General features: G+C 49.9%; 12 protein-coding genes across 12 annotated transcripts; 4 read left to right on the top strand and 8 right to left on the bottom strand.

Moving 5' to 3' along the window:
- Window positions 1-725: 725 nt before the first annotated feature.
- N7479_008428 (uncharacterized protein) lies at window positions 726-2,254 on the top strand (the record flags this gene model as incomplete). Its single annotated transcript, XM_057256122.1, has 9 exons — window positions 726-767; window positions 821-867; window positions 917-1,027; window positions 1,053-1,094; window positions 1,149-1,262; window positions 1,328-1,353; window positions 1,416-1,602; window positions 1,659-2,087; window positions 2,158-2,254. The coding sequence occupies 9 exons, from the start codon at window positions 726-728 to the stop codon at window positions 2,252-2,254; spliced, it is 1,095 nt and encodes a 364-aa protein (XP_057109984.1).
- A 597-nt stretch (window positions 2,255-2,851) lies between these two features.
- N7479_008427 (VHS and GAT domain-containing protein) lies at window positions 2,852-4,361 on the bottom strand (the record flags this gene model as incomplete). The annotated part of the gene is made up of 4 exons (XM_057256121.1): window positions 2,852-3,592; window positions 3,649-4,023; window positions 4,094-4,150; window positions 4,203-4,361. 4 exons carry the CDS (start codon window positions 4,359-4,361, stop codon window positions 2,852-2,854), a joined length of 1,332 nt encoding a protein of 443 aa, XP_057109983.1.
- Window positions 4,362-4,783: 422 nt separating this feature from the next.
- On the bottom strand, window positions 4,784-5,494 carry N7479_008426 (putative haloalkanoic acid dehalogenase; the record flags this gene model as incomplete). The annotated part of the gene is made up of 1 exon (XM_057256120.1): window positions 4,784-5,494. One exon carries the CDS (start codon window positions 5,492-5,494, stop codon window positions 4,784-4,786), a length of 711 nt encoding a protein of 236 aa, XP_057109982.1.
- Window positions 5,495-6,214: 720 nt separating this feature from the next.
- Window positions 6,215-7,260, bottom strand: rpl17 (60S ribosomal protein uL22; the record flags this gene model as incomplete). The annotated part of the gene is made up of 4 exons (XM_057256119.1): window positions 6,215-6,364; window positions 6,434-6,621; window positions 6,874-7,087; window positions 7,258-7,260. 4 exons carry the CDS (start codon window positions 7,258-7,260, stop codon window positions 6,215-6,217), a joined length of 555 nt encoding a protein of 184 aa, XP_057109981.1.
- A 388-nt stretch (window positions 7,261-7,648) lies between these two features.
- On the bottom strand, window positions 7,649-8,984 carry N7479_008424 (D-mandelate dehydrogenase-like dehydrogenase; the record flags this gene model as incomplete). Its single annotated transcript, XM_057256118.1, has 6 exons — window positions 7,649-7,855; window positions 7,942-8,223; window positions 8,277-8,386; window positions 8,462-8,693; window positions 8,746-8,844; window positions 8,898-8,984. 6 exons carry the CDS (start codon window positions 8,982-8,984, stop codon window positions 7,649-7,651), a joined length of 1,017 nt encoding a protein of 338 aa, XP_057109980.1.
- Window positions 8,985-9,660: 676 nt separating this feature from the next.
- Window positions 9,661-10,944, top strand: N7479_008423 (NAD(P)-dependent alcohol dehydrogenase; the record flags this gene model as incomplete). Its single annotated transcript, XM_057256117.1, has 2 exons — window positions 9,661-9,717; window positions 9,772-10,944. 2 exons carry the CDS (start codon window positions 9,661-9,663, stop codon window positions 10,942-10,944), a joined length of 1,230 nt encoding a protein of 409 aa, XP_057109979.1.
- A 232-nt stretch (window positions 10,945-11,176) lies between these two features.
- Window positions 11,177-12,057, bottom strand: N7479_008422 (SDR family NAD(P)-dependent oxidoreductase; the record flags this gene model as incomplete). Its single annotated transcript, XM_057256116.1, has 3 exons — window positions 11,177-11,448; window positions 11,501-11,931; window positions 12,002-12,057. 3 exons carry the CDS (start codon window positions 12,055-12,057, stop codon window positions 11,177-11,179), a joined length of 759 nt encoding a protein of 252 aa, XP_057109978.1.
- Window positions 12,058-12,298: 241 nt separating this feature from the next.
- On the bottom strand, window positions 12,299-14,735 carry N7479_008421 (uncharacterized protein; the record flags this gene model as incomplete). The annotated part of the gene is made up of 5 exons (XM_057256115.1): window positions 12,299-12,748; window positions 12,808-12,841; window positions 12,897-13,182; window positions 13,233-14,524; window positions 14,635-14,735. 5 exons carry the CDS (start codon window positions 14,733-14,735, stop codon window positions 12,299-12,301), a joined length of 2,163 nt encoding a protein of 720 aa, XP_057109977.1.
- Window positions 14,736-15,244: 509 nt separating this feature from the next.
- Window positions 15,245-16,179, top strand: N7479_008420 (putative 2-deoxy-D-gluconate 3-dehydrogenase; the record flags this gene model as incomplete). Its single annotated transcript, XM_057256114.1, has 3 exons — window positions 15,245-15,373; window positions 15,424-15,639; window positions 15,730-16,179. The coding sequence occupies 3 exons, from the start codon at window positions 15,245-15,247 to the stop codon at window positions 16,177-16,179; spliced, it is 795 nt and encodes a 264-aa protein (XP_057109976.1).
- Window positions 16,180-17,391: 1,212 nt separating this feature from the next.
- N7479_008419 (ferric reductase family protein) lies at window positions 17,392-19,248 on the top strand (the record flags this gene model as incomplete). Its single annotated transcript, XM_057256113.1, has 1 exon — window positions 17,392-19,248. One exon carries the CDS (start codon window positions 17,392-17,394, stop codon window positions 19,246-19,248), a length of 1,857 nt encoding a protein of 618 aa, XP_057109975.1.
- Window positions 19,249-19,779: 531 nt separating this feature from the next.
- Window positions 19,780-24,267, bottom strand: N7479_008418 (pleiotropic drug resistance family ABC transporter; the record flags this gene model as incomplete). Its single annotated transcript, XM_057256112.1, has 1 exon — window positions 19,780-24,267. The coding sequence occupies one exon, from the start codon at window positions 24,265-24,267 to the stop codon at window positions 19,780-19,782; it is 4,488 nt and encodes a 1,495-aa protein (XP_057109974.1).
- A 1,371-nt stretch (window positions 24,268-25,638) lies between these two features.
- On the bottom strand, window positions 25,639-27,268 carry N7479_008417 (clathrin-mediated endocytosis regulator UBX3; the record flags this gene model as incomplete). The annotated part of the gene is made up of 2 exons (XM_057256111.1): window positions 25,639-27,069; window positions 27,134-27,268. 2 exons carry the CDS (start codon window positions 27,266-27,268, stop codon window positions 25,639-25,641), a joined length of 1,566 nt encoding a protein of 521 aa, XP_057109973.1.
- Window positions 27,269-27,712: the final 444 nt, after the last annotated feature.

The following is a 27,712-nucleotide window of genomic DNA, read 5'->3' as shown; positions in this document are numbered from 1 at the left end:
ACATATGTCATGCAGTACTTGTGCGATGTCCCCAAGTATGTACATATGCTCGTTTGGAATAGGACTAACCTACATGAAGCAAGCTGCTTCGTATTTCTCGTGTCGGGAATTATAGCTAATTATAAACCAATGCCCAGCCGGAAAGTCATGCATGCTACCTCTCCGTTGTCTACGGAGTACAACTTTAGAAAATACCAGATAGATAGGTTCAAGGATGTAAGAGTAATAGTTAAAATGCGATATTTGGGTGATTGTCTGAGAATGCCGCCATTAATAAGCTTTGGTATACGTTGAATATTTCTGTTTCAAGGAGTGGAGTGAGTTTTAGCCCGATTCTGCAGAATTTCTATGAAGGATATACTTTTATGAGAACACTTTCTATTGGTAGGTAATCGTACTTTTGCACATTCACATGTAACTGTAGAAATGATATCCAATCCGACGACTCATAGCGACCGGGATAGGTTTCCACCCCACAAGCCCACATATAAAAAGCCCACATTTCAAGCCTATGATGGCGGAGGTCTCTACGGAGTAGTTCCTAATATGGCCTTTAACATAACTAACCTTTTATCAGATGTCTGAGCGGGGGGCCATGCGCTCTGATGCCTTTCCAATCCAAATTCGTATCGCACAATTGCGGGCTCGTGGGAACATGTTTGAGATTCTTCATTTCTCTGATCTTCCACTTTGCTTTTTCTGTAAAATTCCAACCAATTTTGACAATGGATAAAATACATACTGAGCCGGAGGATAATATCGCTGTGGTATGTCTGCTTCTTTTTGTATCTTTTATATCTATTTTTCTGACAAGTCTTAGGATCCCACAACCCATATCGCGACCGTCTATGGCGATGACTGGCAGTCGTATGTATTACCTCTTTTTCTATATGAATAAACTCTCACACAATCTTAGGGAAACCACTTCGATCGGCTCATCGCTTTATCGGGGGCTCGAGGAGAATGGCCGACGGTATCAAACATTGAGCCACAAAGAATATCTGTACGCCTGGGTTTCCGAATCAAGGTGTTCATTACTTACTTTCTACTAGGATTCCATCCGATGAGAAGCAGTTTGAGACATACGAAGCTGGGTATGTGGAACCCTCTTATATATAGTCTCTTCAAATAATAGCTAACGGTTACAGCCATTTGGTAGCCCTCGTTATGGACTCAGACCAGGAGAACCCTCTCTTCCGGGCGCCCGTTAAGAACCCCAAGCATATCCTCGACCTTGGAACAGGTTTAGGTAACTGGGCCATGTACGTGGAAAGAAAACACCTTTCATGTTCACAAATGATTACACCACTCACCCTCTTTCTTCTAGCGATGTAGCCGACATGTTCCCAACAGGTGAGTCCAGAATCTCGATCTAATTAACCCATAGTATATCAACATATTAATCCAGACCCCAGCTAGCGTTCGCGGAGTCGATCTCTACCCACCACCAGTAACATGGACGCCACCAAACTGCATCCTAGAAGTCGACAACATCGCCGAAGACTGGACCTGGAATGAACCCCAAGACCTAATCCACATGCGCATTATGATCGGAGCCTTCGATAACGCAGAATGGGATCGAGTCTACCAACAATGTTACGAGTAAGCCACTATCTCCTCCCTCCTCCTTTCATCCGTCTAACCAAAACCCCAACTAGCAATATCCGTCCCGGCGGCTGGATCGAGCAACTAGAAGCAAGTCCCTTCATCGAATGTGACGACGACAGCCTACCAGCAGACAACATCCTCCGTAGCTGGGGACCAACGCTGTCGGCGTGCGGTAAGCGTGCCGGGCGGCCACTGGGAACAATCGATATGATGCAAGACGCCTTCCGCAAGGCTGGGTTCGTGGATATCTGTGAAAAAGAATACAAGTGGCCCATTGGGCCTTGGGCCCGTGACCATAGATATAAAGAGGCCGGTACTGTTAACTACCATCATTGGACATCTGGTATGGAGGGCTGGGCTATGTGGTTGCTTTGCAAATTCGGGGCTCCGGAGCCTTGGTCGAAGGAGGAGGTTATTGTTTATGTTGCGAAGTTGAGGAATGAGCTTAAAAATCCTCGCTACCATATTTATGAGCGCGCGTATGTGTCTTTTTGCTTCCCTCTTTGTCAAGTTGCGTTGGTTGGGCTGACTTTTTTTTTTTTTATGCAGGCGACGTGTGTGGGCGAGGAAGCCTTTCCTTGAGGAGATCGCGGCGAGAGCGAAGGATGCGACTAACGATGGGGTCACTATCAAGAGTGAGAACTGAAAGGTCATATACTTTGCCGTGGGTGAAATTGGTTGCCAGATATGCCCTTGTGCTTTCAGATTATTTTATAGCCGTTTTAATTTCCTGCCAATGTATTCAATCTTTCGCTTGTGCTGCGGGTTTTGCATATAACTAAATAGACGCCACCCTTCACACGCCACAACGCTGGATCACAAAGGATATAAGACTTATAAGACTCGCATGTATTCACTACGAAAGTATATGTACCTAGAGTATGAAACGAGGGCTCGCACTCGCTTTCCTATAGGTCAAAACATGCTGCTGAAATTGCAGTAAAAGCTGATGAATATGTAAGTAATGGCAATGTGCGAGGTATCATGGAGAGCAAAGGCCAAGAAAAGAGGACCAAAAAGAGGACCAAAAAGAGGACCAAAAAGAGGACCAAAAAGAGGACCAAAAAGAGGACCAAAAAGAGCAAAAACAAAGAGCAAAAACTATGCGCTGGCAAAAATAGACAAAACCGTAACCAAAATTTGATATAATCCCAAGAAAAAAGTTCAGGCGCTAGATGTTAAAAAAATCAGACGTGCTATCAGCGATCACCAATTGATCCCTGCATGACACTAGCGCTCCTGCTCAGTGGGCTGGGGGCTCCGAATTACCATGCACCGGTCGATTCCTCTCATGTTCCGATCCATTTGTAGCATAGTCATCGGCGAAGGGATTTCGCACCTGGAAATCCTCCGAGTTGTATTCATACCGGCCGGTAGTCGCCGATCCCGATGCGGGATTGGAAGCAGGTGTGCGGCTACCAGTCATAGTTGTCGAAGGCAGCTCTGTCAAGGCAGATGCAGGGGACTCGGGGCTCTGTGTTGAAGTCCGAGGTGGGGCTGCAGGAGGAGAGAAATTCATAGCGCCTGAAGCGACAGCCGCCTGCGATGTCGGCGAGGAGCTATTCAAATTGGACGAGCTTGGCGAGGAAGACCCTCTAATCTTACGCGCCTTCAGCATGGCGCGCTGCTGCTGCGACAGCGCCACAGAGATCTCATCGTTGGTCTCAATGAGCGTCAACAGGGTGTTCTCGTCCGGAGGCGGGTTGGTCGCGTGAATATATCCCTGAATAGTACGCGAGCCAGTCCTGCAGCGGTCAACAAACTCCTTGATGAGATCGTTATCTTCCAGCTCTGCCGGCGGCGTGGACTGGACAAACTGCATTAGCAGCTTTGCTGAATTGCGCGCCTCCTCGATGCGGGCCGTTAGTTCTACCGCATCAGGGAAAGCATTTGTCGGCGCGCGGGACTGATGGTGTGACTGTTGGTGCTGAGGCCTGGACGGGATTTGGGGTGGGACGACGGAAGTCATTGGGAAAGGGTCGATCTGGCTAGGTTAGAGTCTCGGATGGCGGGTACTCAAGTATAGTGGGATTTGCTTACCAAACCGCGCAAGGCTTTCGTCTTCTCCTTCGCCCACATCTGAAGCAGTAGTTTGAGATCTTCGTCCCATGAGCGCTGTTGCTCGAGGGTATCCAGGTACTGGCGGAGATAGCTCTGCACGTGCCAGTCGCGTCCTGTGCGCAGCAGCTCTTTGATGGTCGTCACGAATTTGGCATCGAAGTTTCGGGTGAATGTATGACCTGGGTTGTCGACCAGGATACGCATAAGCATGATCGCATTGTACTGGGTCTGGTTCGGGGTGCTGGCGGGATTGGTCAGATACTTGCGAATGCGCAGGGCCGCCTCCTTGGCAGCATTTGGGCTCGACTCGGCGGTTTCGACGATTTTGGGGAGATGGACGAATTCATTTCCTTGCTGGAGTGGTGCAAATTCGATTGTCAGGTCTTGAAAGGGGGGTGATTCTTGTTATCTCCGAGGCACATACCGCGTCGCGCGAAGATGCATTCGCATTCCCATTTGTATTTGATTCGCAGAAGGCAGCCTTGAGAAAGTGTCAGTGTGTCTTACTAAATCTTTCTGAAATCAGCGCAAACCAATTCTTTCAAGACAATGCCTTCTGGTGAGTCTTCACGGTGTTCGACACTGTCACTAGAGCCTATAGTCAGGTACAAGTCAGCGGATCTGCGGGAAGACGTGGAGACAGTGAGACACTCACTCGAGCGCCTGCTCAGAGATCCCAGGAAACGTTTCATGGTGATGGCACAGTCTTGTTTTTCGAGGGAAATTATGAAAGGGAAAAAAATTGTCCAAATTGCCAAAGAATAATTCTAGCCGGAAGGCCAACTGCCGGCGTCGGACTAGCTGCAGGGAATAGGTGCCTCGCTAAGGGGTCAACGAGAAAAATGAGATATATATATGCGGAGTATAAAGTCAATATCTCCAGCGGTCAAAGCCACATTCCACGCACGCATCCAGGTGTTCTGCATTGCCAAGCGGATAGCTATCCAGGCTCCAGGCAATTTAGTCTACAGGGATGGATGTTTTAATTCCTGAGTCAGCCACGTGAAAGAGTAGACAGTACATAATTTCAAGGTGCATTAATCATATATTTAGAAGTACCAAGTACATGACATCTAGTGCTTGGAAGGTTCCTCGCATATCACCTATCACCCCTCTACTCTGCTTCAACAGCATCAGCCATTTCGCCCAGAGTATTAAATCGCCAATCAAAGATCGTATCCCCGCGGTTTCCCATCAAAGCCCCAGGCCTCTCAATCCAAACCGACTTAATGCCCACCTTCTTCGCAGGTTGATGATCATGGAATTGGCTCTGCGCCGTCTGCAAAACCTGCTCAGGCCCAACCCCAAACTCGCGCTGCACAGCACTCAACATGTACTCAAAGTTCCGAGGGTCAGGCTTATAACTGCCAATATCCTGCGCGGTAAGAATCAGATCAAATAGTACGCCTTGCAAACTTCCGGCATTGGACTTGGCGAATGAAGCCCGGTCTACGTTCGACAGCACCACCAGCTTGTAGTGCTTTGATAGTCGGCGCAGGGCATCGACGGTATCTGGGAAGGCCGGCCAGGTTCCGACGGAATTGCCGAATTGGCGGCTTTCCTCCTCGGTTGGCGGGCTGAGGCCTAGGCGCGCGGCGAGAGTGGGGTGGATTGCTGATAGCAGGTCTGAGTATGGAAGGTCCGGAGTTGCGATTTGTTGGGTGCTTTCAAGCTCGTGGTAGGTTGTTAGGAGGTGTTCGCGGGTGAACTGAGTGGTGCTGTTTGAGAGAACTGGTGCTAATGCGGTGATGATGCCGCTTTCCCAGTCTATTAGAGTACCGTAGACGTCGAAGCAGAGGAGACGGTAGTCTGAGAGGTTGGTCATTTTGATTTGACCTGGTGAATATATATATAGAGAGAGAGAGAGAGGAACTTCGGGAGGAGATTGGGATGAAGGAATCTTGAACGCGTATTCCACCCTGGATTCTGGGCTACTTATACCCCCGCATCGCAGATCCCTGGTTATAGATGGATACTATTCCCCTTGGCATGTTTCCAGATAAGGACTGTCGGGGACCAGAAGTGGTATAGGCAGGATGTTGCCCCATTTTTTTGCCAATAATCCCCTCAGATAGACTGCATATATAGACTATCCCGTAGTCCAAAGCATCGAGTCATCTAGTCATCGCTACAATGGGATGCATATTAGAACAGAAAAATTAAGATCATATTATATGACCGGAAGATCGGAATCTTTGACAGAGGCGTGCAGCTAGACAAGGCCGAAACCGAAAACACCCTCTACCAAAAGAAAGAGAAAAAAATCACTCGATAGAGTCACGGAGAAAGAACCACGTTTGTATCATGATTGGATCGGGAAGTACAGAATCCTATTTCCATCATCCTGGGCCATATCGTTTTAACTTTTTATTGGGTTCTCCTCCGAGTGTTGGCGCCATGACCTTAAAATATTGTATGATCCGGTATCGATTCCGTTCCAACATACACAGCTGATGCAAAGAACTCCGATCCTTCCCGTCCACCGCAAAAATCTTTTCACATTGCGTAACCACACGTCCCCTCACACCTTCTTATGGCGATCCGTTTATGCCTCAATGAGAGCACGGCGAATCTGGGTACCACGCTGGCGGGAAGAGAGGCGAACCTGCTTGTCATCGGTGGCCTTCTTGACCTGCTCGTTAGCCTCGGTGAGGATGAGCTCGATGTGGCAGGGGTTGGTCATGTAGGGGTTGATCTGGGAAAAAAACAGTCAGCATTTTCCTCCACAAAATAGACTCAGCCGAGAATCTTAGGAAAAACGTACACGACCGTGAGCACGGTAAGTGCGACGGCGACCCTTGGGAGCCTGGTTGACCTGAATGCGCTTGATGATCAAGGCGCTGGTGTCGAGACCCTTGCCATCAGCGTTGGCCTCAGCGTTCTTGAGCAGATCAATGATGTGCTCAGCGGACTTGACGGGCCAGCGGGCCTTGGAGACACCGAACTGCTTGCCTATAAACCAAAAATTGTCAGTCGATGTTCGACTCCATTCACAAATTTTCCTCCGGATCGACAAGAATCCACAGCATCGCCAATGAACCAAGAAATCCATCCTCTTGTTCCATTCGTGTTTTCCTCGTCACTTCATTGAATATACCAGTGGCTGTCGTATATTTGGCGATGCTGTTCGTCCTCCGCACAATCCATTCAAAACTCCAATCCAATCGATCCGGAATTTTCTTGAAGGAATAAAGGGCGACTCACCCTGGGCAGTGCGACCGGTAGAGCCAGCGTAGCGGCGCATGGGAACGGCCATGGTCTTGTTGGTGACGTTCTCGAGGAAAGTGAGAGCCTTGGACAGCTTCATGCCGTTGACGGCCTGGGCGGTCTCACGGGTGTTCTTGAAGCTGACACGCAGGTAAGAGCCGCACGCGCGGGCGCTCTTTTCCTGCGAGATCTCCTGGGCGGCGTAACGGACCTGTGAATAGCATCGCTCGTTAGCAATGGGATCGTCGTTGGATGTTGGTGATGTTGGCAGCGAAAGTCGACCCGGCGATCGGACATTGAATGTGTATCACACGGGTGGCATTTCGTAGAGAATGTGATTCCGAATGGTCATTATCGATGACAGGGGCATGCAGCACTCACCATCTTGAAGGAGTTGGCGAGGGGGTGTGATGGTCCTCGGTGATGAGTTGTTGTCGCTTTTCGTCGTCGTCCGGCGCTCGCTTGAGCCACTAGCTTTGGTGCGGTTTTTTTCGCTCTTGGCGCTCTGGCCCTAAGCGAGCCCTAACGCTAGCCGTTTTTGGTGGAAGTTTCCTTCAAGTCCACCCGTTTATGTCAGACCTTAGTCATCAATAGATGCCCCATATCTCAGGTGTCCATATGGTTGCACTTGCGATTTGAACGAAGGCCAACGCTGCCCTTGGAAACTATACTCGATACTTGATACTTGATATTTGATACTCGATCATTGAACGGAAAAAATGTTATTCTTCATAGATCCATATTTATATTGTCCATATTTTGCTTAATTTCCCTATTTCTTCTGCTCTGGCACCTGTGTAATAAGCTCACCCTTCTCAACAGCCAACCGCAGGTTATCCAACACCAGAATCTCCATATCCTTCTGAGTCTCATAAGTGCCAGTGCCAATATGCGGGGTCAACATAACATTAGGGTTGCTAATAAGACCAGGCTCAATTTCTGGCTCACACTCGTATACGTCCAGACCAGCAGAGCGCACCTATAGAACAACCACCAGTCAGCCGGGATTGTTCGCACATCCTTCATGGAATGAAGGTTCAAGTTTAAATGCGCGGCATTACATACCTTGCCAGAGTCAAGTGCTGCAACCAATGCCTTCTCATCAATCAGCGCACCACGCGCCGTGTTAACAATCACCACACCATCCTTCATCTTGGTGAACTCGGTGGCACCAATGATGTGGCGGGTGGATGCGTTCAAGCCCAAGTTCAAGCTGAGCACGTCCGCATTGGCGAGCAACTCATCAAAAGAGACATATGTCGCGCCCTCTTCCAGGTCAGCTGATAGACGGGTCCGGTTGTGGTACTGAATCTTCATTCCAAAGGCCTTAGCGCGGATGGCCATTTCCTGTTCATGGTTAGCCGGGGGTCAAGTGTTATACTACAGTTTGTACTACATACCCGTCCGATGCCTCCCATACCCAGAATTCCGAGGATCTTGCCCTTGGGGTCGTGGCCCAGGCCGGTTCTGTACTCCTTTCCTCCTGCGGTGATGGGGCCTTGCCACTTTCCTGTTGTCATTTGGATTATGATTAGTTTCTGGTTATCGAGGGAAGATCATTCCACCCAAGTTCAAAGCTACCTACCTTCACGGAGAGCAGTAATAGGCACGTGAGCCTGGCGCAGAGCACCGATCATCAGGAAAATACCCACGTCGGCTGTCGCATCGTTGACAGCGACTGGGGTGCTGGAGACAGCGACGTTCTTCTCAGTGCAAGCAGCGACATCAATATTGTCGTATCCCGCGCCGTTGTGACAGATGTACTTGAGAGATTTGGGCAGGACTGCGAGCATCTCTGCATTGAACGGACCGGTGTACTATACGCTGTAAGTAGGTGATCTCGAAGGGAAGGAGAAGGCTGCTGTCTACCTTGGTAGAGTTGTTGGACCGGTAAAGGGCGACTACATCATCATACTCGCCAGCCTTACAGTTTGCGATGAACTCTTCTCTGGTTCCGCTGGGGAATTCCTGATTTTTTTGCTTTAGCAGGATTCAATCGCGGCGCAATAAGAATTACTTACCTTCAGTGTCAGAAGAGATGAGAGGCTCTCCCACTCCTTGCGCGCGTGCATGATTTCTCCAATGAGGAGAGCTGATTGTGTCGCCATGTTGTTTCTGCAAATGTTAGATGCGCTAAATGATGTCAGTAGAGCTGCTCACATTTACAAGCTTCTTTCTGTAGAAGTATATCAAGACAAGAGAACTGAAGGAATGAAGCAAGCAATTCAAAGATTAGAAGCAACTGTGAGAATGAAAAGAAAAGAGAGATTACATTCGAGAAATCCAATTATTGGAGATGCAGATGTTCCCCCCGCTATCGCCGAACCCCCATGTCGTAACGGGGGCTCCTCCGACGGTGCCTTAGATATAGATATATAAGTATAGATCCCAATGGATGTTTTTAGGTCAACCTTGATATTCAGATATTCAGAGTTTTTACTAATCAATTTCTACATTTATTCTTGTCTTTAAAATTGTATTAACTTCACCTATTAACTTAATACTTGTGAACTTCAATGTTCTTAATCTGCAAAGTCATGCAAAGATAACCCCCACGTCGGGTATTGAAATCACCCTATTTATCCAATACCCGACAGCGGAGCACCTCCGGGCTCAAGTCTTTCCCCCCATGACGACCAAGTGGGGTTTGAGGGGAATTGAACGGAAGTTGCGACTCCAAAGGCCGATGAAATCGGGCTTCGCTATTCTTTTTACATAGAACATTTTCTTCTTTCTATCTGTAATTATTTACCTGCTAACAACTCTCTACTTACATTATACACCATGGCAAACACAACTACCACTGCGCTCGTTCTCCACGGCGCCAAAGATCTCCGCCTTGTAAGTAACCCCAAACATATATACCAAAGACCCAAACTCTAACCAAAACTTCAGGAACAACGTACTATCACCGCCCCATCTACAGAAGAAGTCCAAGTCGCCATCCGTGCAACCGGACTCTGCGGCTCAGATCTCCACTACTACAGCCACGGTCGCAATGGCGACTTTGTCGTCCGGGCACCAATGTGTCTCGGCCACGAATCTGCGGGTACAGTAACGGCCACCGGTAGCGGTGTCTCAAGCCTCAAAGTCGGCGACCGTGTCGCCCTGGAAGTCGGTCTCCCATGCCGCAAGTGCGCTCTCTGCAAACAAGGCCGCTACAACATCTGCAAAGCCATGCAGTTCCGCAGCTCAGCAAAGGGCTTCCCCCACCTCGACGGTACTCTGATGGACCGCACAAACCACCCAGCAGATATGTGCCACTTGCTCCCAGACAGCGTGTCCGACGCAGGCGGTGCGCTCGTCGAGCCGCTCGCTGTCACACTTCACGCTGTGCGGCGCTCACACCCTCCTAGTAAGGAGGAAGTTGCGCTGAACCGCGCTGCTGGAGAGGAGACCGCTGCCTTGGTTTTCGGTGCCGGTGCGATTGGCCTGCTGCTTGCTGGTGCGCTGGCTGCTAGTGAGAACTTCTCAGCGATTGTTGTTGCTGATATTGATGCGCGGAGACTCAAGATTGCCGAGGAGATGGGACTTGGTCTTAAGACTGCTCTTATTCCTAGAGCTGATACTCCCCCTCCCGCGAAGGATGCGCCTCATGCTGAACAGACGGCGTATGCGCTTGAGAATGCGCAGAAGGTTGCGGCTACGTTGATCGAGGCTGTGGGTGCGAAGGATGGACTTGTCGTCCCCGGATTCACTCGTGTTTATGACTGCACTGGTGTGCCAGCTTGTGTGCAGGCTGGAATATATGCTAGTGCACCCGGTGGTGTGCTGGTACAGATCGGCATGGGAAATCCTATCCAGACACTGCCTGTTGGTGCTGCGGCCCTGCGCGAGGTCGATATTATTGGTGTGTTCCGTTATGATGGACAGGCTTACCCTGCTGCTATTGCGCTGCTGGCCAGTGGCAAGATGAAGAGTGTCGAGGAGAAGGTTGTCACTCACCGACTCAAGTTGGAGGATGGAGAGCGGGCGTTTACACTTGCTGGAAAGGGAATTGATGAGGAGGGAAACCCTGTTGTGAAGGTTATCATCGAGAACCGACGCGGCTCTAGTGGATCTCTGTGAGTGTGATGATGGTGACGACGGTGATGATGATGAATTGTGTTTGAAGATACCCGCATTGTGACAATAGAGCAAAAAGATGGATATATAGTATGTATGTATGGGGGATGAGGATTGATGAACAAAATTGAATCTACAAAATTGAATCAAAGTGTTGATGATAGTGATAACTTGTAGGGCGCGAAAGGCCAATCACTCCTTATACTATGTATTTTTCCAAATATTACTGGGTTGCTCATTTCAACCCTCCAGCCAGCAAGAGGCTCTGACCCGTCATATATCCTGTTTTCACAAGCATAGTCACAACATTGGCCGTTTCCTCGGGGGTCCCGAGGCGACCAAGCGGAATACCAGCTGCGACCTCAGGGATAGCCGCAGCGTTAGGGATCATACCGGTGTCACCAATCATGGCGGGTGCCACGTCATTAACACTGATATTGAATTCAGCCAGTCTCGTAGAAAGGTTCTTCATCATGCCTGTCATGCCACCTTTAGAGGCGGCGTAATCTGAAAAAAAGAGTCAGCTTAATATTTTCTAGAAAGGGAACGGATTACATACGACATCCATTGATTCCTCCACCTTGCGCAGCAATTGAGGACATAAACACAATACGCCCCCAATTCTGGCTCTTCATATGCTCAACCACTCCCTTAACGAGAATGAATGAAGCGCGCAGGTTGACGGTTAGAGTATAATCAAACTCTTCGAGAGAGCAGTCCCAGATTTGAGGAATCCGTTTTCCGTACCCGGCGTTTGAGACCAGGATATCAGGTCGGTGGCCGTGCTCTGTGTCGATTTGTTGGAACATCGCCTCGATGTTGTCTGCGGATCCAACGTCCACTTTATGGATTGAGATAAGGAGCTTTTTATCGGCGTATTTGCTCTGTAGATCGGTTACTAGCGCGTTCATTGCGGTCAGGTTGGTCGCATATGTCAGGGCGAGATGCACTCCATGTTGGGCAAGCTGATGTGCGCAGGCAGCTCCAATACTACAAAATTAACTGTCAGTAATTCATTCTCGGTGTTGGGGTAGTAGTATGAGCGTTGGGGATAGCTTACCCTCCCGACGCACCGGTGATAAGCGCAAGTTTGCCCTGGATCTCGTTAAGTGACATGATGAGATGGAGCTCAATGATATGTGTATGATGGTATATAACGATCAAGTGTGGAAGTAATCTTCCGTATATCCAGTTTGATCTGGCAAAGCAAAAAGAACTGCGTTGTTGGCCTCGGTTACCCCTCGGAGCCATCTCCGAGTAACCCCCGCACAATCGGCCCCCGCGCATCATTTGCCGTCAGATTGGGGTGTGGGGGTAACACACGTATCACATGATAGACAAAACCATTCCCAAACATTTAAAAGAGAAGATTACTGCTCATGTCCCCCATCCAAGCAGATGGCTGCCAGGACTGCGAGCGCGGCTCTCCAGATTGGTACATATCGGATGCATTCTGGAACGCATCCAACCCCAACAAACCACCAGAAATCTGGTCCCCGGATACATAATCGCCCACGGCCTCCAAATCCAGCCATGAGAAGTCATTGGCGGGGCTGAAATGCATGTACCCTGGGTCTGCGACCGGGTTCGGAAGCGCTGTTTGCAATGAGAAGTCACTATTTTGCTGCGTGTCCTCGGTCGAGTTCGATGTGGATTTGGGTTTCCACAGAAGCTCTAGAAGGCGAGCATAGCGTGCCCCGACGTCATCGGTACCGGCGCTTGCCTGTTTGAGGACTTCGGTGGTTCGGATGACTAGACCCTGGACTTTTGCTTCCTCGGACGGGACCATCATCCCGAAGGAACGAGCCTATATGGTATTGATCAGACGATATGCAAAAGAGGAAGGTGTTGAAACAGGGATCTTACCTTGTAGAGGAAAACAGCAGAGTAGATGCCATATCTAAATAGCATGAGCTGTTTACCCTGGCATAACATGCGACGGAAGAAAAACTTACAAGTAGAAGCGAAGAGGCATGAAATGAAGATGCTTTTCAGGATCTACCAGATCCACAAGGATTGTCAGGTATGACTTGGCCGCATCAACAGATTCATAAATGAACCGCGAATCCTGCATCGAAGCGACATTCTTGAATGTCGATCGTAGATGTTCTCGCTGGCTCTGTAGGTCTGTTTTCGGTTTGACTAGCGACTGCGAGATCGCAGCTTGAAACGCGAAGGCAGTTGTATACAGACGCAAGTACTCGTATGACAACTGCAGCATTGCTCGCATAGGTGGTGAGCCTATTGATATATTAGAACCAAGACATACACAGGATCGAGGAAAGTCTTACAGTCGAGTGACCCCCAAAGTGACTTCCATCGCAAAATCGCCAGACGGAAGTCATCCACATATTTAACATAGTCTCCCATCAACATCATCTGGTTACTAGTACGCATCCCCGAATACAAAACCTCATGGACATTCCCATAAAGTTGCGTAAGATCCAGTATAGCCTGGAAGATCTTCGCATAGTCCTCTTCGCCCTCATTGACCGGCTGCAGCGATGGAAAATCCTGACTGACAAGACCAGTCATGGGCCCTGGACCACGAGACCAGAAAGCACGTCCAATGCGCACGGAAATCAATCGATCAGAGACATAGCAGCTCGCCCAGGCCAGCCGCCGACGAGTCTCACTCTCTTGATCACCATAAGGATCCCCACGGAAAGAAGTGCGATCCATGCCGATGAAATATCCCGATCGCAATGCAAGCCCGACATGCATCCATGCAGCACGGTCTTCCTCTCCGCGCCCGACGCGCTCGATGCGAGGCCGCAGTCCCTGCGGTTCCCACTCGGCAAGTAACAGAAGCGCTTCGACCGCTTCGACATCACACTCCGCTCCCGCAGCGATGCCAGAAATCAACTCGTGCATGTACTTTGAGCAGTACTCGTGGATCTCGGGCTGGTCGACCAAGTCCTTGGAGGCGATGGTCAGGACTGCGGTGAGCAAGTGCTTCTCATTAGCGGCGAAGGCGTCTAGGGCAGTGCGGGTGAAATACTTCCGCGGCACGAGAGGAAGATACTGGTGGAAATTCTCTGCGTAGCGGGAGACCAGTTGCCACACCGTTTCCGGATCTAGGGCGTGCGACTGAACGAGTCTGTAAGCCCTGATACCGGTGGCTTGGTTGCTAAAGTCCGGGACAACGCCGTTGCGTAGACCGTTGTAGGTTGGGAAGGCTATTGGTTCTGGCCGAACATGGTCGTTGCGGGCCACGGGGGTGGACCCCGTGCCTTCTGTGGCGATGCCGGTTAAGCATTGCCAGGCGTCTGATGGATTACGCGGGACAGACGATATAGAGGTATCATCTTCCTCGACAGTTGCCGAGACTGGTGCTGGTGGGTTAGGCGGCAAGAAAACCAACGGGCCGGGATAGGATGCCGATTGCACTCTGTGGTTTTCAGAGTTTGTTGGGCTTGATCCTTCCGAATCCTTGCTTGGCGAGTTATTGGCTGGTGTAAAATTTTTGATTTTGTTCTTTCGGATTCGACGACCTCCACGATTCGAACCACCTAATATACATTCGCGATTTTCGCGTACGCAGCGCTGGCATGGTGGTTTGCCAGGGTTGCCGTTAGAATCTCTGCATGCGATCAGCGGGGAACCCAAGTATACCGCAGATCCGGGGAAAAACAGCAAGGGCTTGAGTGGCTGAAACAGGAAGAAGAGATAAAAGAAGAGAGATAGGCTTACAGGTCACATCGAGACTTGCGCTGTCTACAATGTAAACAGGCTCGAGAGACACGTTTGGCGATATCGCGCCGCGAGGCTTCTGAGAGATTTTCTTCGTCCATAGCTAAGGTATAACAGAGACATTGAAAAGTACAAAATTCAAGTCAAGCGCCCCCGCAAAGAAGTCCACAGACCCTTACTCATCGTGTCCATGAACAGTTGTGGGGGAAACACTAAAAAGCCTTTTTGGGAAAATTTGGGGTTAAACGTTTTGTACCTACTTTTTACCTCTATAGACTATATCATTCTTGTTTTCTTGAGAGTATTAAAATAACTTGACTAGAATATTTAGAAGAGAATATTCGAGACGTCTTGTCTCTGCACTATTTAATACTCCTTGGCCATATCTTTTTTTAAAAATTTGAAGGAAAAAACACCACGTCATTTGCCGACGGCTAATGATAAACCGGCTATTGGTATTACCCCGATCGGAGAACCCCCGCGTTCTCCATTTTTGCTTGATTCGGTCTCTTATTTTGGAGCTCCTCCCTTTTTACTTGTTCTTTTTTATTTCAAATTAAGAAAGAAACAGAAATTCCTTTACATCTTCATATCTATATTCATATTCACAATGACAGACGTTATGTCCCTCTTCTCCCTAAGCGGGAAAACCGCTCTCGTTACTGGTGGAACACGAGGCATTGGCCAAGCTATGGCATTTGCCCTGGCTGAGGCCGGCGCCGATATTATCTTGATTCAGGCGAGTTATTCAGAAAAGTGTTGGAAAACTACATGCTAATATCTCAATAGAGAGACAACACCAACACATCAACTAAGGATGAGATCATCAACCGCCTGGGACGTAAGGCATGGATCCATGTTGCCGAACTGGGGGATCGGCAAGCCGTCAAAGCCATCATCCCCGCATTGATCAGCCAGGGACTGAAGCCAGAGATTCTGGTGAACTGTGCAGGGATCCAACGGCGACACCCGGCCGAAAAGTTCCCGGACGAGGATTGGGACGAGGTGAGTCAAGAGTCCGATAAGGAACAACCCCCCAATATAATATATCTTCCCCTTGAAACACTTTTTCTTATTTGTGGAATAAATTTACAGGTCCTGGAAATCAACCTATCCTCCGTGTTCATCATGTGTCGAGAATTCGCCGCATACCTGCTAGCCCGTGACGCCTCAGAATTCCCCCAGGGTCGCCGAGGCTCAATCATTAACGTCGCATCTCTGCTCACCTTCCAGGGTGGAATTACGGTCCCCGCCTATGCAGCATCCAAGGGAGGCATTGGGCAGTTGACCAAAGCACTCTCGAATGATTGGGTCGCCAAGGGAATCAATGTTAATGCAATTGCGCCCGGTTATATTGCTACTGATATGAACACCGCCCTAATCAACGATGCTTCCCGCAATGCCGGTATTATGGCACGTATTCCTGCTGGCCGATGGGGAAACCCTGAAGATTTCAAGGGCGCCGTGGTGTATCTGGCCAGTCGGGCTAGCAGCTATGTGTCTGGCGAGATCCTCACAGTTGATGGTGGATGGATGGGACGGTAAATATTGAAAATATTGAAGATGAATATAGCGTGCATTATTTCAAATAGATTGGGCATATCACTGGGTTACTATTTTGTCATTTAGATGTGTACTATGTACGATGTACGCTGTACGTCGAAGAGTGGTCAGTGCGCTACCCGACCTGAAACCCTCAACAACGCCAATGGACGATAACACAAAGGAATTACACAATGTCGGGTGTTCACCGGATGTCCACCGGAAAGTTTGAAGTTTGCAATCAATAATGTTTCAGAAGATCACAGGCTCTTCACCAAAGGCGTCACGCCCAGAGTCGAATTTGGATCTGCAAGGATCATCAGCAAATCACCACGCCTGTCTGAAGGGGCGCACTAGTCTTCTTAGAAACGCCGGCGTCTTTAGTGCGACTAAAGGAATCATCCTGATAGGCTTTCGGCCATTTAAACGCTTTGCACACCTGATAGTCATACCATATACAGGGGTCTTGCAGAAACACGATATGTCCCCTGCTTACTTTTTTCCTTCAAAAGTCCGTCTTCAGGCCGAGCTTTCTTTCACTCGCATTTCTTCCATTTGTCCATTATATTGGCATTGAAGACAGTCGGCTGGTCTCGATTGTTAAATACATTCTCTTCATTGGACCACCATTTGCTTGGCTCAATATCTTCTGATCTGGACTGCCTGTGCATTGTTCGATTCCATTCTTGACAGCAAAACGTGCCCTTCCTTGCATTCCAGATGCCTCTTGAGAGTGAGCCTCTACCAAAATCCGATTCTTGGTGACGTGCCAATTTCTCTCGAATTCCAAAGATCAGAGTTATTTTGGGTCGCTTTGTTGACTTCAACCTGGACATTCACATTGAAACAATCCTCATTGTCCATTGTCAACATCAAACGAACTAGCTACCATGTTCATATTATTGCACATTGTCTTTGTCTGACACAATCAAAGACATCTCCATCTATATCGACTCACTTTCGCCAGCCCTGTTCGGGATCTATTTCATCTGATCTATCCACCGTCTTCGACTTCGATCTCCCCGCAAACGCCCACCTCTAGTCGATATCTAAATCGTCATATTTTGGTCACAGCTGTTGAGCGGCTACTTGAAACAAATTCCAGATTGCCATCTCAACCAAGGGGTTGTGCAACGTCGAAAAGCACAGCCCTTGCATGTTTTCTGGCCAGGGCGCAATATCTCTCTTTCCTTCCTCAACATCTGCGCCTGTTCAATGGCAGCAACCCATCCGCATATTGCGGCACGAGGGTACGGCTCAAACGCCACATACATATATGAGTATTCAAGGGGGCTTGGTGGTGTGGACGTCCCCCGCGATGTGATCATTACTCGGATCATCTACATTTCCCTATGTGTCGTGGCATTCGTATTGTTCTGTGGCCGGGTTGGCCAGATCAGCCATGCCTATCTACGCCGAATCACCGCAAATGGCGCAACTCATCGCCAACAGAACTTCTGGGCCCAGGAACGATCATCATGGTGGTCAAACATCAAGAAACACATCCTATACGCCCCATTAGGGAGGAAGAGACACAACCGAGAATTACAGCTCTCTTCCGCTGTCAATGTCGGCACCTTGCCCTCCCGACTGCAGACCATCCTAGTTATACTGTACTTCGTCAGCCAAGTCACATACTGCGTCTTGCTTGACTATAGTGTCAACAACAAGGCAGCTCTAGTCGCCGAGCTACGCGGCCGATCCGGGACGCTGGCCGTTCTTAATATGATCCCACTCTTCATTCTCGCCGGTCGAAACAACCCCCTTATCCCAATCCTTCACATCAGCTTCGACACATACAACCTCCTCCACCGCTGGCTGGGCCGCATCGTCGTTCTTGAGTCGGTGGTCCACACAATCGCTTGGGCTGTCAACGCCGTCGACGAGGAAGACTTTACGCACATGCTCGCCCGTTTACGTGAAACCCCCTTCTTCGCCTGGGGCCTGGTAGGCACAGTCTCAATGATGTTCCTCTGCCTACACTCCCCGTCACCCATCCGCCACGCCTTCTACGAGACCTTCCTACACCTACATCAGCTCGCCGCAATTCTCGCGTTCCTAGGCGTATACGTACACCTGAAGATCGACGATCTCCCGCAGCAAAGCTGGGCTCGAGCGATTGCCTCAATCTGGATAGGCGATCGACTCGCACGCCTCTTCCGCCTCCTCCACCTCAACGTCTCGACCTCCGGCACAACAACAATGGTCGTCCAAGCGCTCCCAGGCGAAGCCTGCCGCGTAACCTTCCACCTCCCGAAACTCGTCGAGATCGAACCAGGTTACCACGTCTTCGCCTATATCCCCAGCATCTCATTATGGATGTCTCACCCATTCTCAATAGCCTGGGCTGAACCGAGCACAAGCAATACAGCAGCGCCTCTCCCCTCTTCATCCCGATCCTCAACACAGGGCAAATACACCGACCTAGAAAAACAATCCAATCTACCAACCAAACCCGCAAAACCAACAACCCAAGTCTCCCTCATAATCGGCGCCCAAAAGGGCATGACCCGCCGTCTCTACAACCTTGCCAACGCATCCCCCTCAAAATCCCTCACTCTAGCAGGCTTCATAGAAGGGCCCTACGGCTCAACCCCAACAGACCCCTCAAGCTACGGCACAACAATCCTCTTCAGCGCTGGCGCAGGCATAACCCACCATCTCCTATACACCCGCAACCTCGTCATGCAATCCGCACAGAACACCGCCGCAACGCGAAAAGTCTACCTGATCTGGTCTGTCCGTTCAACAGACCACCTCGCATGGGTAAGTAGCTACATGGACCAGATCCTGCGACTACCTCATCGACGAGATATTCTCGTTGTTAAGCTTTTCGTCTCGAAGCCGCGTCGGGCGGCGGATATCGTCAGTCCTTCTGCTACGGTGCTTATGCATTCGGGTCGGTGTAGACCGGATGTTGTTCTTGATGAGATTTTACCTGGGAGGACGGGGGCCACGCTTGTTAGTGTTTGCGGACCTGGGGCTTTTGCGGATGAGGTGAGGTCTGCGGCTAGGGAGAGGATTGGGAAGGGAGCTGTGGTGGATTTTGTTGAGGAGGCTTTTACGTGGTGATGACTTAGATTGGAGTGGTTTGTGTATATGGCTTTTATTTCCCTCCCTAAGGGGTGTGTTTCTTGCTTTTTTGTTAAATGTAATTTTTTCCCCCTCGGGTTTCGTGCCTCTTCGTCTCTTATGCTTTGCGGTTAGCGGTTCGCGCATATAACGTTGCTTAGTGTCTAACTGTATAATATCACTATGATACTCTCTGGACTTTCCTATATATATAGTATTTGATAAATAGTGTCTTGTTGAGAACTTAAAAGGATATTTACTGTGCACGAGATATTCAAATGAAAAATAATCCATATATGATTGAACAAGAGGCTCTATGCTAATGTATGTAGTATCTAGGGCATCCCCATCCGCCAGACCAGGTGTAATATGTAAACAAAAGAATGTGCAACAAGAAGAGGGGAGGAATTAGAGATGGCGATCTAATGCAGTCTTTTATGGAAGAAACAGTAGCGCTTCAAAGCCTGTCCAGTTGAGCGGGGAAAGAAAAGAAAAAAAGAAAGAAAAAAGAAAGATGAGAGAAGATTTAAATCAAGCAGTCTTGGTCTTCTTGCTGCGAGTGCCCTTGGGCACACGTGCAAGCCAGTAAATAGCCAGAGCAGCAGCAATGTTGAAGATGATATACACCCACATGAGGCCGAAGTTGCGCCACGCGTCCTTGTAGTAACTGCCCACGCTGCCGAGGAAGGTATCAGTGTGCTTGATGGCACAGAAAGTGCAGTCGGTAGTGGCGTTCTCGTTCAGAAGGTAACCTCCAGCTGCAGAGATGTAATCGCTCATATACTCCCCACATGTGTTGCCTGCCGGCTCGAAGTGGAGGTACTCGATGTCCTCGCAAACGACATTTGCGCCAGAGGTTCCTGTGGACAGCATTGCAGAGACAAGATAAGTGAATGGCGAGACGCGGTACATGAAGATCCAGAAGCGGGGCATTTGTTGAGGGGTAGCGAGGACACCACAGAAGATCAGGCAGAGAGAGAAGAGAAGATTAGCAAGGTTGCCTCCTGTTTCAGCGAGCTCGATACCCGCAATCATCATGTGGGCGAATGTACAGGTGAAGATCATGAAGGTCAGGATGAGGAGCCACATAAGGGCGCCGCGCTCATGGAGGTCTCCATTGCTAGCGTTGCGCTCTAGACCAATGGGATAGTACCAGCAGAGGTAGATAAGGACGGACATGAGAGCGTTCCAGGGGAGTTCGACAATGATGTTCGCGTACATGAAGGCTTGCCAAGAGTATGCTTTGGAGGGGCGTTCACGAACTTCGTAGAGACCGCGCTGGGTGACGAAGTGTGGCATGATTTGTTGCACCAAGTTACCGAAGACAGTCATCAACATGAAGACACTGAACATCTGGTTCTGGAGACCTTGCATACTGTTTTGGGCGTGGAAGAAGGAGAAACCGACAAAGAGAGATGTCAAGACGCAAAGCGCCATCTTGGAGTAGATGTAGATTGGGGTTCGCCAGTACTGGCTGAACACACGGATGAGACACTCATAGAGTTGGACGGAGAATGGGGCAGCGAATTCGTAGAAGGCGGCTTGATTGGTGTCGTTGGTGGCAACGGGCTTCAGAGAGAGGTTGTTCTTGAGGTCGGCGAGGTGCTGCTTGACTGCCTTTCGCTCGTCGCTCTCGCGCCACACGGCAGGCCAATCAATCTCACTGTGAGTTCCGGGGGCAGCTCCAATTACCTCAAGCATCCATTCGGCAGGGTTGGCCTCGGGAGACAGCTTGGGTGCACCGTTTCGTTCAAAGTAGCTAGAAAGAGTAGAAGATTTGTCACCGATGTCTCCGAAATAGACGGTCCTACCACCCCTGGCGAGGAAGAGAAGACGATCGAATCGCTGGAAGAGCATGGCAGAGGGCTGGTGAATAGTGCAGAGAATAGCCTGGCCGTGCTTGGTCAAGGTATCAATGAGATCCAAGATAGACCAAGAAGTCTGACTGTCAAGACCGGAAGTAGGCTCATCCAGGAACAGAAGCAGCTGCGGCTTGGCAGCCAGCTCGACACCAATAGTAAGACGCTTGCGCTGTTCGACATTGAGACCTTCACCGGGGACACCGACGACGGCATCGGCATAGAGTTCCATTCCAAGAAGCTTGATGACCTCCTCGACATAGTCGAGTTTCTCCTGGCGAGAAACGGTACGGGGTTGACGGAGAATAGCACTGAAGCGGAGAGCCTCACGGACGGTGGTAGTGTGGAGATGCAGATCCTGTTGTTGAACGTAGCCAGTCTTACGCTGGAAAGACTGGTCGCGAGGGCGGCCATCAACCAACATTTCACCAGTCACAACACCCATAGTCACACGCGTGGCAAGGACATCCAGAAGAGTGGTTTTACCGGCTCCAGAAACACCCATGAGAGCAGTGCAGGTACCAGGCTTAACCCAGCCATCAACGTGGTCGAGAATGCGACGTTCCTCTTTCTTGATGTGGATATCGTAACACACATCTTCCCATTGGAAGATAGCAGTTTGTCTCTGGATCGCGGCAGTGGATTCTTCGCCGTTGGGGCTAGCACCATCCTTCTTATCGGCAGTGGATACGTTCTGGGCCTGCTCGGGGTCATCCGAATCTCCCATGTTGGGGGGAGCGTGGCCGCGACGGAAAAGCAGAACCTCGCCCTTGGACTTGGACTCGGAGATGTACTCAGTACCGATGAGATAAGCGGCCGCGAAGAAAACCATAAACCCAATCATGATTCCCATATTCCTCCATCTGTGGCCATTGGAGTACTGGAAGCTTGCAGTGTAGTAGGCCTCTCCAGTGACATAGTCCTGACCGGCCACGGCTCCTTTCACCGAGCAGATCTTGCTGAGCGGATCAACATCCAGGTAGGAGTCTCCAAATGGAATGAAAGATTCGGGTTTACAGGGGAAGTTGCGACCGTGGAACTCGTTCACAATCAAGGTCTCGAAGCCATAAGCAATAGGGTCAATGTAATTCATCCAGCGAGACCAACCAAGCATGTTGCGGGTGGGGATAGTGAAACCAGTGTAGATGACCAGACCGAGGATCAGGATAGCAGCGGGTACCAGAGCCTGCGACAGCGTACGTGAGTACGAAGCGATAGTACGGAAAATCATGGACATGGTCAGAGTAGTCACGAAAGAGAAGAATAGGAAGGTGAAGAAGGCGCCGGCCTCTTGGCGAAGCCCAGTCATAAAGTAGAGCGTGATGTTGAAAGTGACGGCGTTGAGCATCTTATACGGCATATCACATATCATTGACGAGATCGCTTCGGCAAACGGATGATACATGGCGTAGCGAGCTTGCTTTTCGACAATAGGACGTTGCGCGTAAAGAGTCAGAATTTCCAAGGCACTGGAGAAGGAGTTGAGTAGGACAGCGAAGAAGAGAAGGGCACCACGAGAGTAGAAACTGGTCACATCGCCCTCCAACTGGTAGAAGACCGAACCGATAATCAAAGCCATGATCGTGTTACCAATCAAGGCGCTGATACTCAGACTGTAGTCACCCTTCAAACGCTGGAAACCACGGGTCACACAGATTTGGACCTGCTGGAGGACAGATAGGGTGTATGGAGACTTGACACGCTGATGCTTCGACTGCATAGCCTTGCGAGACTCGACGAACTGGTTGAAGGACTCGCCACCAATAGGGTACTGCTGGTCGTAGTCGGCGATCTCTTTCAGAAGCTCCTTGTACGCAGCACTGTTCTTCCAAGCAGCGGCGAACTCATCGGGGGTACGGGGAGCGATGTTCTCAAAGCCACGCTTGACGATACGCTCAGTTGGGCTGGTGAGAGAGGTCAGGAAATCGGCGGTAGTCTGGCGCTCGGGACACTCGAAGCCCATAGTGGTGAAGAATTCTCTAGCGTCGCCGGTGCGGCCGAAGTAGATCTGTCGGCCCTCGTACAACACAGTAACCTTGTCGAAGACATCGTAGGCGCTCTGGGATGCCTGGTAGATAGCGACCGCACAGGTAGTACCGGAGTACTGGGACATCAGACTCAATGTCTTACAGAACTCCAGGGCATTGGCACTGTCTAAACCACGGGTACTGTTATCCCAGCATTGGAGAGGGCTACCGCAGAGGGTAGCCTCGGCGATACTGACACGCTTGCGCTCACCACCGGAGACACCACGGATGAAATCGTTACCGACCTTGGTGTTGATGGTGTGCGAAAGACCAAGCATGGCCATGACGACATCACGCATGTGCTCTGCGTGCTGATCACGGCTGACACCGGGCAAACGGTTACGGGGGGCACGAGCCATGGCAGCAAACTTCAAAGTATCTCCTACGGAAAGCTGGGGGAAATGCACATCGGTTTCGGCAGTGTAAATGGCCTCGCCACGGAACTGGTTGCGCATCTGCTTGTCGGAGATTCCTTGGTAGTTCATGTGAGATTTTTCATCGCGGTAGATACCATTCATCTCTCCTGCGATGGTCTTCAAGAAAGTCGAACAGCCGGATCCAGGACGGCCGAGAACGACCAACATCTCGCCGCTCTTGACAAGACCGTCGAATTCGTGAAGGATCTGGATCTTCTGCTTGCCAGTACCGGTCATGGCGCGGAACAGGGTACCGATTTCCAACAGAGCATTGGCGACATCCTTCTGGTAATCTGTGGGACTGCCAAATCCATGGACACTGAGGTTTCTGAAGCTCAGGCCGGCTTGACGTTTCGGGTATCGTTCTGGGTCGCGGGATTGGATAGCAAGAAGATTCTTCATCCAGTTCTTGGCCTTGAAGTTTTCACTGTTAGGGTTGAGAGTCGAGTCCTCACGGGTTTCAATGAAAGGGTTCTCCGCATTGTGGGTCGAGACGGAGAAGCGTGTTGACTGGCGGGTGAGTTGACGGGCCAGGCGGGCGACCTCGACCTCTCTCTCTTCCTCCTCGTTGCCCGCCTCACTCTTCTCATTAGCGGTGTCATCGGTGCTCACACTGTCAGTGGGTTCATGGCGGCGAGACTCCATCATTGCGATATGGGACTCGTGTCCGTCTTGGGCACCGCTAATGTTGGAGTTCAACGTCCCCAGAAGTGACATGACCTTCTCCAACACAGGTCACTGTCAGATTGATAAGGGGGGATGTTTCTAATTAAAGGTGGGTAATAACCCTAGATAAGATGAATATGGTAAGAGAGGATCACCATGAAATGGCTATAAAGATTGTAGGGAAATTAGGGAAAAGGGAAGAAACGAGCGAAGGATTTGAATTAAGTATATGGGAAAAGTCGAAAATCAGAAAATAAAAGGGACAAGATCTAGAGATCGGGACTCGGATACATTGTAATCCTTTTGGTTCGGGAGAGAAAAAAAAAACAAAACGGGGACTCCCGTTGAAACAAACACGGGGCGGAGCTGTGACTTTCCGGAGACATTTTAATGGGGAATTTTCAGGGATTTCAGGGATTTCAGGGATTTTTTCAGTTAGATTATTTTTTTCTTTGGAAAGGACTTCTAGGCTCTTGAGTGGCTTGCCAAGAGACACCAACACGTCCATTATCTCTTTAGGGTAACAATAGACTTATTTCCTGCATATACGAACAAGTACCGAGAAGGCGAATATGACTATGTATACTAATATTATATATATATATATATGTACCTGATACTTTCAAACTGACTGCTAAACAAGGGGTATATTGAATATAGTTTAAATGTATAGATGTACCTGGATACATGCCATGTGTTATACATTGCACACGTGTTGGAGCATAAAAAATGTTTCCAGAAGAGTCAGCACGGGACTATCACTATCCGAGGTCCACACAGTCCCTCTCGGATGCTCGGGTGGGGTGTATCCGAGATGCTGACTCAGCGGTGAGCGGGATCAACCCATGGAGATAACCTTGGGATAGCTCAACGCTAAACCTTTAAGACCGTGGAAATCGTGCATAACTCTTTGTCTTATCTCCGCTTCCTAACACCTTATCCTCTTATCCTCGTATCCTCTTATGTACGCTTAATGTACGGAGTACATCCCATGGATTATGAACGGACCAACAACGGACCAACAACGGACCAACCTAATCATTTCCCGATATTTAAAATTCCTTAATCTCACTGCCATATGTTACCCATGGGCCCCTTGCATGGGGCTGACATGCAGCCCAATGTCCATTTCACCAACGCCCACCTATGTTGTATGTTGTAGGGAGGCGTCAGGCTGCAATAATGTTTACGCCATGCCAAGTACGGTATATGTCTGTTTCCAAGGTCAATTAAGCCTATACCAAAATTTCAAACTCTGAATGTGAATGGGCCACCGGGAAGACCAAAAAAACAAGAAATGTGTAATCATAATCATCTACATTGTACATTATTGGATATTGTTCAAAAAAACAAGAAAGTGGTGTGTCAGTTGTGGTAGTTGTCCACAAAAAGCAACCTGTGAATCATGATGATCAGTCATATTCAAGGCATGTCGGTCACAGCCTCGTCATCATCTGTATCATCTTCATCTTCGATCATTTCCACCAAGAGATTGCCACCACGGCCAATCTTCTCTCTGATTGATCCTCCCTCATCAACGGCATACACCACCCGAGGCATTGGGGAGACCAGTCGAAATCCGTATTGGTGCACGAACCCCTCTGGCTCACTCGCCACCGGCTGTTCGCTAAGCCGCTCACGTAAGACCTCGTGACACTCCACCACAGCGTAGATCTCTTCAATATCTGCATCGGGTGAAAACTTGCGCATGACACGCTCGCCGGATGGGAGCCGCACGCTAATACGAACGGCGTCTTTGACATCTGGCCCGGGCTCCGCGCTAATAGATTGCCCGCGCCAAACCTTCCACTGGGCCAGATTGCGGCGTCGCTGCTCCTCTGCCGCCTGTCGGGCCGCGGCTTCCTGTTCTTCCCGTTGACGTTCCATCTCCGCTTCCCGGCGCTGGCGCGCCCGTTCACGGTCGATCGCCAGTGACCGTTCGTAGGCCGAGTCTTGTTCTTCGCGGAGGCTGCGCGAGGCTTGTTGCTCCGCACGTGAAGATCGAAGTCGCTCCAGCGGCTCGCTGTTAGATGTCACCACTGTTCGGAGCTTGTTCACAACCTCAGATGGTGTAGTGAGGCCTGGAATCCGTCCTACAACAGACATGGCGGTGGATGAAACATTGGGGGTATGAATGATGACGGCTGCGAAAGGGAACTTGGTGCATTTCAATGAGTTGGCAACTTGGTATGCTTCGGAATCTCGCACATTGCCGCCCCACACTAGGAGGTTATTTTGTGGGTCGTTGATGAATTCCACGACTTCAGGTGCTAGCAATGTATCACGAACCCAGCTGTTCGTATCGTCGTGCTCTGGGGATAAGAGAATAACCAAGAGGTACTTCAAGTCGCGATGAGCTTTCTCCAGCGCCATGTTGTATCCGTTCTCCAAGAACGGAATTGGGTGAGATTCATACTCTTCCTCAAACTCGCGGATAAAACGGGCGGCAGTGTCCTTGGGGCCAAGGGATCGACGACCAGTAGTATTTCGGCGGGCGCCTTGCAGCGCAGGGTTCGCCGTTCTGTTGAACAAGCGTGGCAAGAAAGGGAAGAGGACGCCAAAGAGGCGGAACGAACTGCAGAGGAGTCGATAGACCAGGTTAAATGGAGTTAGAAGTAGACTAAGAATGAATGGAGGCCGATAGATAGTCTGTTCTCCTGGTTGGGTGTCAACTCGCGGAGCCAGATCTGTAGCCGCGGCACGAGTAACTTGCGACAAGTGCTCGGTCAAGTCGTCGGTCATTAAATTCTGGGTTCGGCGGTTGGGTTGGGGTGGAGGTGGTCGGTCCATTGCAGCGCGAGCTTCTTCAAGGGGATCTGGGCCTTCACCATCGAAGAACTTGGCTATGGCAATCTATCATGCGGAGATCAGCTAAACTCTCGAACACTTGGCCGGAACCTGGGAAATATAGACGAACCTGCACATTCCATTGTGAGCGACGTAACAGCGGAATTGCTTCTGATGGCTCCTGGCTGGTGACAGCCATGTACATTTCTAGCGCAGACTTCTCGCTATCGGAAAGCTGGTCTAGATCAACCTCCGGTTGCGACATGTTGTCATAGAAGGGCCGTAGGCCGTAAACTCAAGGATGGGGGTGTGTATCAAAAGAGATCAAAATAAACAGCCATGGATTGGAAGATCATCTGAGGGTGATCATTGAGCACGTGCACAAAGTCCAAGTGGTATAATGGTAAGAACGACGTCGAAGCTCAAGTGGCCTCAAAGACGAAGCTCTAATGTTCTGACCGCCTGGTCCGTGCGCATATCCCCCTTCGCTCGAGTTCGTTTCTCGCCCCGCGTCTTGCATTTCCATCAGTTCTGTTGCTGTCAATCATTCCTTGGGATGAGAGACGACCTTAGTCCTATCCTTACATACCATTCATGCCTATTGTTATCGGTTGAGATACCGCCCGACGTCCGTGGGCTCTCCGGGAATTGACCCGCCGCCAATCGCCAAACGCGTCGGCCACTGGTAACTTGAATTTGTATCAGACCA

Source organism: Penicillium vulpinum (genome assembly GCF_028829585.1).
Source record: "Penicillium vulpinum strain IBT 29486 chromosome Unknown utg000003l_segment0_segment0, whole genome shotgun sequence".
Classification (NCBI taxonomy): Eukaryota; Fungi; Ascomycota; class Eurotiomycetes; order Eurotiales; family Aspergillaceae; genus Penicillium; species Penicillium vulpinum.
This window is presented reverse-complemented; position numbering and strand designations above follow the sequence as displayed.